General features: G+C 38.2%; 2 protein-coding genes across 2 annotated transcripts; one reads left to right on the top strand and one right to left on the bottom strand.

Annotated features, from left to right (window-relative positions):
- The first annotated feature begins 955 nt into the window (after nt 1-955).
- Nucleotides 956-7,554, top strand: agpat9l (1-acylglycerol-3-phosphate O-acyltransferase 9, like). The gene is made up of 14 exons (XM_080895131.1): nt 956-1,035; nt 1,346-1,535; nt 1,641-1,707; nt 2,969-3,117; nt 3,215-3,360; nt 3,660-3,734; nt 3,847-3,936; nt 4,028-4,121; nt 4,222-4,337; nt 4,582-4,637; nt 4,847-4,932; nt 5,051-5,179; nt 5,388-5,467; nt 5,666-7,554. Exons 2-14 carry the CDS (start codon nt 1,392-1,394, stop codon nt 5,772-5,774), a joined length of 1,341 nt encoding a protein of 446 aa, XP_080751257.1. The 5' UTR covers nt 956-1,035; nt 1,346-1,391; the 3' UTR covers nt 5,775-7,554.
- LOC308404862 (uncharacterized protein) lies at nt 6,972-9,740 on the bottom strand. Its single transcript, XM_080895133.1, has 4 exons — nt 9,218-9,740; nt 7,336-7,381; nt 7,210-7,252; nt 6,972-7,110 (listed from the first exon to the last, which is right to left on the bottom strand). Exons 1-4 carry the CDS (start codon nt 9,343-9,345, stop codon nt 7,001-7,003), a joined length of 327 nt encoding a protein of 108 aa, XP_080751259.1. The 5' UTR covers nt 9,346-9,740; the 3' UTR covers nt 6,972-7,000.
- Nucleotides 9,741-9,855: the final 115 nt, after the last annotated feature.

Here is a 9,855-nt window from a genome sequence, read left to right as displayed (position 1 = left end):
CAATAAACAGTGTAATCAATCAAAGATTTAAAATGTTTAAAAGGTCCAAACATTTTGCAATGAATCTAAAGACTGTATGGCACAATATCTGTGTGTCTCTCTGTAGCCAGCTGTCTTTTGAAAATTGATCTTTACGAAGCTTCAACGCTGTAGTGCAGAAAGCTCTCATAATGAACTGAACGCCATTCAGAGAAGGATGAAGTGAACCTCTTATCATTCCCAGAGACGTTACCCAAACCGCCCCCCTTAAGTCCCCTGTTACAGTAATGAGCAACAGACTGTGAAATGTCTGAACCTAGAAAATAATCAGGACCTTTTGTTAGTTTTAGGTCAGAGAGGGAGGCTCTGCCACACAGAGACTGTTGCCACATTCCTCATTAAGGCTTTCCTGTGAGTTGTCTGAGGCATTTTATTAATATTACTGATTCTCTTCACGCTTCAGTCAATTATGTCAGCTTTAAACAACCTGGATGCCTGATATATACGGAGGCTTGGCAAATATGAAAGAGCAACTTTCGGTTTTCAAACAGTGTTTTTTTTTGTTTGTTTTGTTTTTTACATTTTTAACAACGCTTTACTTCTTAAAATTGAAAAAATTATGATACGATCAGTAAATACAAGTTCAGTATTATAAGAAGCAGCTTCCATCTACATACTTTAACTCAACCTTAGTGGCATTTGCTTTGAGTGCTTCCTCTCGCTCAGACTCATCCAAAAATAACACGTCTCCAAAAAGTATTTTCAAATGTGATCCTAGCAGGGTCAACTTGTATAGTAACTAGTTTGTATAGTATAGTATAGTAGTTAGTTTGGTCTACGTTTGACTAAAGTGTCTTCCTATGGACTAAAATATAAAACTTTTTATGAATCAAACCTGTAGACCTCAGTCTTTTTGATAGTGTCCAAAGATGTCCACAGGAAGGCGCTGTAGGTCATGAACTTTGTTCTAGTAAGTAAATGGGCGTGTTTGCTCTGTGTGTGTTCAGTCTCTTAAATTACCCGCTGTAGGAAAGGAAATGGACTAAAGTTTGACAGGTAAGTTGATCTCGTACAATCTGAAACAGGATAAATGTAGCTGTGTAGTTAAAGTATAGAGGAGCTCTGTCAGAGTTTGTGGATTTGTTTATATTGGAAGGATTACATGTGCTATTGATCGCCATTGTTTTTGTACGTGGGATCAGTGTGTACCTGTACCGTGTAGTGTGACCCGGAGTCTTTCAGCGTTTCGTTTGTCTTTTTCACCCCCCCCCCCCCCCCCCCTTGTTATGATTACATGTTTCCACGTTGTCTAAGAAGTAAAGAAAGGAAAGTGAAGTCTTTCTTTCCCTCCTTTGTTCTCATGCAGCTGAGCCACAGGGCTGCTCTTGTTTAACTCAGGGAATAAAGTAGAGATGGACGATTTCTGGGCGGGAGCCCTTTGGGCACTGAAGATTTGGCTGTACCTCGTAATCATCCTCATCATGATCCCATCCATGTTTGGATTCTCACTGGGCATTTCCGAGATCTACATGACCATACTGGTGAAAACCTTGGAGGTACTAACACACGTAATTCTTATGTCCCTCATAGGTTAATATGCTTTAAGCAGGTGGATAGATTTTGATTCTTGGCCATTAATATATGCTGTCTTTTCTCCACAGTGGGCCACTCTGAATATACAGAAAGCAAATTCAGATGAAGGAACACTCAAACCCTCCTCATCTAATGGTAAGTAGAAAGAAATTTGATTGATAGATCTAAAGAAAATGAGGCAGGGGCACTCTTTTACAGATAACTTGATGTCATATCCCTTATTGTGAAACTTTGGTTTAAGGAAAGCTTTGCGTCTGCTGCAATATGAGATTTCATCAGATACTTCATCATAAGTCTGTGCTGGCATGTTGCAATGATATGGCCACATTATAAAAAATAGACTGATTTACCTTTAAAGTGGCCTTTTTTAAAAATGCATGCATATAAAATACTCACGGAGCAAAACTTGCTGTGTCTTAAGGAAAAATGTTCATATTTTCTACCATACTACAGCTAATTTTTCACCAAAAAGTCTCTTTGTGGCGCTGAGGCTCAGTAACCTTTATGATAGGTAATAAGTAAAGTTGCTCTGGGAACCTTGTCTTATCTCACAAGATGCAATAAATAAACTCTTTATCAATCTCCAAGCTTCACAGGATGGTTTCCCATGCTGGAGCACAGAAAGACAGTTTGGTCAGCAAAAATTGCTCTCTCCAAAGTTCAAAGTGTGTGAGCCGAACATTTTTAACATGAGCAATGAGTGCAAGAAGTAAAAGTCCCTGAAGAACAGAAACAGGGCAGACATTGTACTGAATGTTTTGAGTGAATACGGCGTGTGTTAGTGTAGGTTCTGGACTTTGCCTGCTGAGATATGAGGTAATGTGGATCCAAGCTGAGGCTGTTTTTAAACTGTTCTCAGACCTGTTTGCCTTACAGTCTGTTCAGTATGACCATTATTAATAAAGACTGCAAGCAAAAACAAGTAAGAACGTTTAAGGACATGTTTTAGGCGACACATTTCATAAATTGAGTTGCTCTTTCTTGTAAAGTCCCTCCTATGATGAGAACTCCAGATACAGTATCTTATCACTAAAAGTATTACATGCCTGCCTGTTGTGCCATATAACACTGAGGTGATGTAGATTCAGTTCTGTTCTTTTTAAAGAATTTTATCTTGAGTTCATGCTCTGAATGGCTTCAGTCCTCATGTTTTGTTGTTGTTGTTTTTTAATGCGTTTTGTCAAAGTGCAGCACATAATGCTCTTCCAGGAACAACATTCCCGATTGAACTCCCTGACACATTCTTTAATCTTCTAACCCTAACATTGCCTTAAGACGTTTGCCAAGGTTGACTTATCTATGTGATTGTTACTAATATAAAAAAATCATATCAGCTAGTTTAATTGCATCACTGTGTGTGTCTGCGTGTCTGTGTGTGTGTTTGCATGTGTGTCAGGTCTCATCCAAAGGGAAAATGGATCAATGGAGAAGGAGCTCGAGGAACTTCGACGAAGTCGCCCAAAACCACCAGTGGGGGGTGATTTTACACTAAGTGACTGTTTCTATTTCACCCGACAAGGGATTGAGAGTATTGTAGATGATGAGGTACATTTTTTTTTATTAACACATCTGCAAACCTTGGTTTTAATTTTAAAATGAAAATGTTTTAGTCATGTTTGTCAGCTTTCTATTTTAAAATCAGGTGACCCAGCGGTTCACTTCTGAGGAGCTGGTGTCCTGGAACTTACTGACTCGCACCAACAATGATTTCCAGTACATAAGTCTGAAGCTGACGCTGGTCTATGGCCTTGGCATCATTGTGAGATACTGCATCCTTGCCCCCCTCAGGTAGAAAAATACTGCAGAGTCCACCCACCCCAAATTTACTCTTTCCTCCACAGAGAAGCAATGTGGAAGACGGAGTCAAGACTCACCTGGTTGTGTTAAAAATGATCTCAACTGAGTTAAAACCTACTGAAAAAATTGCAAGCTGTATGAGAGGAAGAAGTTAATGCCATAAAAATATGCAATTCAAATTCATTTTTTACATAACATGCAGTAATTTATATTTCTGTTAAGTTTCAATAAAAACTCTAAACTCCAACTGACCTGCTGCTTGAAGGTGAAATGTGTCACTCTCTCTCCAGAATAACGTTGACCATCATCGGTGTTAGCTGGTTGGTAATAGGAACATCTGCAGTTGGATTGCTTCCAAACTGGAGGTGACTAAAAATGTTTTGTTTTTTTTTATCTTATACATTAGAAAAAGTACTATAATGGAAATCTTTTCTCAACAGTGTGTCATTTTTTTTCCTTGTAAATATTTATTTTTAGGATAAAGTTCTGGCTCAGTGAGTTGGTCCACGTGATGTGTTACAGAATCTGTGCTCGAGGACTCTCTGCCACGATTTGCTATCACAACAGGTAAAAATGCTTTCCTGTTATGTACCACATCCTTAAAAAAGACTGGTTTTACCCTTTGTCTTTGATTTCAGTGTTGTCATTTCCTCTGCAGGGAAAACAAACCCAAAAAAGGAGGAATCTGTGTTGCCAATCATACTTCTCCGATTGACATTGTGATTCTGTGCACAGATGGCTGCTATGCTATGGTATGCAAAGAAGTCACCCTCAGATCAACTTATTTGGAGTTTTACATATAAAGAAACTGATTTGTTGTAAAACTATTTCTTTGCATTATGTGTTTCCTAGGTGGGTCAGGTCCATGGAGGCCTGATGGGAATTATTCAGAGAGCCATGGTGAGATCCTGTCCTCATGTCTGGTTTGAGAGGTCAGAGATGAAAGATCGCCATCTAGTGACCAAAAGGTTCATATTTCACTCCCTCACTTCAACACGTTTCTTTCAGGTCTTTTGCTTGGAAGTAGAAACGTATTATCGTCAAAACAAGAACGAGTATGTTTTGGAACGCTGATGCTGGATTCACTGCAGTTTAGATTCCAGTCTCTTTACTTTAATCCCTTCTCAATAAGGCACTCATTCTAATTGTTGAATGTATTTTTTATTGTGTGTATTTATAAATGGTTTCTATTACCTGTTCTGTTGTTTCCAGGTTGAAAGACCATGTGAACGACAAAAAAAAGCTTCCTATATTGATATTTCCAGAGGGTAAGCGTCACCAAGTAGACAGATAAAGTTACTTTATCCACTGCAGTTTGATCTTTGTATCATCAAAGAAAAGCCTGAGTGAGAGCTGTTATTTTAGCTCCGTGTCTGATGGCAGTCTGGCCACTGAGCTGTGACACACGAGCAGATATTTTCTATGTGGGTTTGGAAGAAGCTCACACAGCTGTCTGTTTAATCTCCTGTTTCTATAGGAACTTGTATTAACAACACATCTGTCATGATGTTTAAAAAGGGAAGTTTTGAAATTGGAACAACAATATACCCAGTCGCCATTAAGGTACTTCAGCCCAGTCTAGCATTCCTCCTTCATCTCTCAGTCACATATATTTGAGCCCTTTAGGTCACACATTTCTGCTACTTAATGCTTGTCTCTGTGCTTTTTAAACTTTTCCTAGTATGACCCAAAGTTTGGAGATGCTTTCTGGAACAGTTCCAAGCACAGCATGGTCAGTTACCTGCTGAGGATGATGACCAGCTGGGCCCTTGTATGCAATGTCTGGTACCTGCCAGCCATGCACCAACAGGTGTGTGTAACATGTGATGAATGAAGTCTATGTACATATCTGTATAGACTTAGGAGGACTTTAACTCGGATCACATTTGTTTTCTTGAGACTTCAACTTGCCTAACTTGCTTAAATTGACTGTTGGTCTTTAGTCTTTATAATAAAACTGCTTTTATTTGTGACAATAAACGGATTCACACAGTTTTATTTCCCCCAAAAAATGTCAGGAGGGTGAAGATGCTGTCCAGTTTGCCAACAGAGTGAAGTCAGCCATCGCTCACCAGGGAGGGCTGGTAGATCTGCAATGGTAAGCTCTTACCTCATCCCTTTTAAAGTGATTCTAATTTAATGATTTCACAGACAAGAGTAACAGAGAAAGATGTAGTCCTTTGTCTGAATGCTAATCAAGTGTCAGTCAGCTCTTTTTTTTCTTCTTTTTTTTTTATGACCTGGCCATAGGGAAACGTATGACACTGAATAATCGTTTAGTTCTGTCTGCATGCAGGGATGGAGGCCTCAAGAGGGCAAAGGTGAAGGAGACATTCAAAGAGCAGCAGCAGAAGAAGTACAGCAACATGGTGGTGAGAGATGACAGCAGCAGCAACAGCGACTGAGATCCTCAGTCAAACAAAGGCCTTGTCTTGTGTTGGAGAATATCTACTGGAAAAAAAAATGCAGTGGTCCTCCAGTGTTTTCTCTCTGGCTGTAACTGACTGGGAAAGCACAACAGTAGATTTAAAAAACTGTGAAAACTTAGGTACAGCTAAAGAGAGGGAAGTCTCAGTGATTCATAGATAACACAAGTGCAATATTGAACATTATGAGGAACTGAAAAAGGCAAGCTCCCTGTGTTTACTGCTGCTTTAAAAAAGAGTTTGGGGTCACACAGCATGTTCTATATTTTTTATTTTTTAGAAAATACAGAGACATTTTGTTTCAGCAATGATTACTGCAGTGTTCCAGTGGCACATTGATTTAAATAATGCGAGTTCAACATATGAAAAGGCTAAGTGATTATTTTTTTCCCCCCACTGATTACAGAAGCATTAAGTGTATGGAGCAACAGCACCTGTCGGTTTGATCATAGTCTCAAACACGTCCAGTAAAACAACTTTAGGATTTTAAAAACTATAATGCAACAAAGCTTCATGCACTCAATAAACCAACTAAACTGCTTCTTTAAAGGGTACAACAGTTTTCAGCTGTGCTAACATGATAAATTTGATACATTTGTGGTAGGTAGCAGTGTGTTTGTAATACATGAACAACATTGCTGCAATCATAAGTTATGATTTTAAATTCTCCTGATTCTACAACCTTTTCATCAACATTTCATATTAAATGAAAACAAGCATTTTTTTTGACTCAGAAACAAAGACGCATTAAGTGACCCCAAACTACTGAGCACAGTGTTTACTGATGTGAAATGTGTGATTGCAGATGAGCCACTGGTTTAAAAAAACTGGCTTGATGAATGTGTAATTTGTCGACTTAAATGTGTTCTACTTGTTGTGTTTTTTGGTTTGTTTGTTTGTCTACATGTCAAAAGCCCATGGTACAAATGTTGTACTGTACAAATGAATTCAGGTGTTGCCGTGTAATACTGCAAAAGAATTCACGCCGATAACTACCAAACCGTGCTAGTTCTCAGTCAGCTTGAACGAACAAACACATTTGAGTTCAAAACTGACAGCAGCTTAGCATTTGTTATTCAAAAGGGAAATTTGACCTCGTCTGCTTTTCAAAAAAAGCCCACGAGTTTGACACTTGAATAATGAATGTTAACGTTGTTGTGCGTGACAGTCCAGTTCATTTAATGACAACATGAGCTGTAACTGCTTCACAGTATAACGCACAGAACAGACTTTTTAGATGGCTTCTCACTGGATGGTTTTTCTGAAATTTCATCCTCATGGCTTCCATTTTTCTCTGGGACTTCCTCTTTGGACCCTTAAAGCAGATTGAAGAAGCATTTGTTTTAGGGAGACTTTTTGAATGTTGCGTGTCCTGATATTTTCTGTTTGTTTGTCAAACTGTCAATGATCTCACCATCATTTTTGTGATCGCTGGGTTCTGATTTGTCCTGAGTGCTCTGTTTAAAAACAAGTTTGAATCAATGAAATTCTGTCTGAAAACCTTTAAACCAGTCGGCCTTTGACTGATGGAAGTACTCACCTGCAAGGAGTCCCCTTTTCTCTGTTGTGCTTTGAGTTCCTGATATCTGCAAGTATTAATGACAAAGTAGAAATCATAGCTAAGAAACTCTGCAGTCAGATGAATGACTTTGTGTTTTATAGTTTGGCCCATAAGTATTCAGATAAGAATATTCTTGTTTTCATTCAAGGGGTTAACCAAGACCCTTAACGCAGTTAATATACAGCTATTTTTATACATGGTCCTCAGACACAGTTTTGTGATCTTGCAAGGTCTGTTGCCATAATTTATGAAAACTGGAGCAGATAAAATAGCACGAGTTAATTCCATGTGCTAAACTTGTATTTGTTTCACTGGAACTCTCAATATAAGGTTAACAGAAATGTTGGTGAAAAAAAGCCTTTAATGGCCAAATCGCCAATGTGTACAAAGTTTCTTAAAAAGAAGAAATCCTCTGGCCAGCTCAGCAACACCGAAAGGGTTAAAAGACCACAGAAGGCAACTGAAGTGCACAATGACAGAATTATTATGAAAACAGCTTTGAAACATCTAGACAAGCCAAGAACAAACTGGAGGAGGTAGGTGCGATATTGTCAAAGTCTACAATCAACAGCCACTGGTTAGACTAAGAAAACCAAAAAAACATCTAAATGCACAATTCTGGAAAAAATAAAATCTTTGGAAACCAAGATGAACTTGTACAAAAATAATGAGAAATTATGGAGATGTGCCATTGGAACTGGGTTATTGGTGTTTATAGGTTAGGTGAGCATGTGACGATGCTGCAAACTGATCAGAGTGTGCTTCACAGTGCAAATGGACAATTACCTAAAGCAAACGGCAAAAGCAAACCAAGAGTTTCTCAAAGCAAAGAAAGGCTAAGAAGTCAGTTACCTGATCTGAACCTAGTAGAGCAGCTTTTCAGTTATAAAAAATGCAAAGCTGAAGGCAGAAAGGCCAACAAACAAGGAACAACTATAAGTGACTGCAGAAAAAGAAAAGAGCATCTCAAGGGAGGAAATACAGCATTTGGTGATGTCCATGGTTTCTAGACTTACAGTCGGTGAGTGCAAAGGATTTTCAGCCAAGTATCAAAACCAGTCTTTATGTATAAAACTATATTTGTTTGTCAAACTCATTTTAAACCTATGAAAATGGGATACTACCGGTATGTATAATATGGCTGTGATTTCTAAATAGCTAATGTTAAATTGATCTTAACTATTGAGTAAAAGAATCTTCGTTTTGATTGGTTGAATTAAAATGTCCTTTGGTGTGGTACAGAGGTAAAACTACAAAAACGCTCACTGTCCAAATAAAAAATGATCTAACTGTGTGTCACAGCTTTCAAGTCTTTTTGTCTCTTCTTTTTGTAACCCGGTTTGGAAAAACAAACGGGATGGTGAAATATTTATGAGTGGAATTAGTGTCAAACATCTGCGTCTCCTCTGCCCAGTTCGGATGACAAACAGGTTGCTGTTGATTCAAATGGACAGAGTTAAATTAGGATGCCTTTATCTCCTAGCAATAAAGGCCAGCAGGTCTACAGTACAACATAGTTTAATGCAATGGTTATTCCATTAAGAGCAGTCTTGCCTCTAACATGAGCCAGCTGGTCATCATAAAACCAGACAAATAAAACCAGCAGTATATGCAGAGTATTCATTTGTAAGACAGACGAATGACGAATACAGTTGCAGTTTCACAGCAAAAACATCTTAAGTTGCTGTATTATAAAGTACTGCTGTTCAGTTTGTGTTAAACAATAACACAATTTCATCTAATGATGAAATAGTCACAGTTTTGTCCAGTGATTTGTCTTCAGACGAGGCTATAAATGTTGTTGATCAAGCATATTTAAAAAGATGCAGTTACATTTGATCACTATCTGTAGTAATCTCACCTTTGCAGATAGGAGTCGTTTTTTCTGTGGGTAGAATTTGTTTTCCTTTTCAGTCCTTGTGGTGTCCATGTTTTGCTTGTGTCTATTCCTACATCCACCCTGCCTGCAGCTCCAGATGCAATTGGCATCTTTGATAGCAGAAGTACAAATATCAGAAAAAAACCAAATCAAAACCAAAACTCTCAGTCATGTGGATGCAAATATGCACAGTCGCTCTTGTAGCTGAAAGAGGAGCTTGCCTTTCCGGACTTCACACACTCCTTGTTCTCTTGTAGACTTGGCTGATATGTTGGTAAGAAAGTGGCTCTGCAGTTTATGTGGATGTTTGTTGTTGTATCCGTGGCAACAGTACCCCCCAAAAAATGAAACAGCAGTGCCTGTGGCTGCAATGAATGCAGTCAGGGCCACCTTCTTTACTTTTAATTCTTAAAAAGTATATATGTATTTTTATATATATATTTGTTTGTTGTTGTTAGATTTATTTTTTTTTTAAATGACTCAATTTTAGTAAAAACTAACATCAAATCTGTTATAAAAAAGGAAATGTTCTCAAAAAAGACATCATACTCAACAGACTTCTAAATAACAGATGAGATGTATTTCGTATTTTGATTACAGATGCATTCTTGTTTTTGTAC

The sequence above is a fragment of the Rhamphochromis sp. 'chilingali' genome (assembly GCF_963969265.1).
Source record: "Rhamphochromis sp. 'chilingali' genome assembly, chromosome: 10".
NCBI lineage: Eukaryota > Metazoa > Chordata > Actinopteri > Cichliformes > Cichlidae > Rhamphochromis > Rhamphochromis sp. 'chilingali'.
Note: the sequence above shows the minus strand (reverse complement) of the source record. Positions and strands in the feature narration are given on the sequence as shown.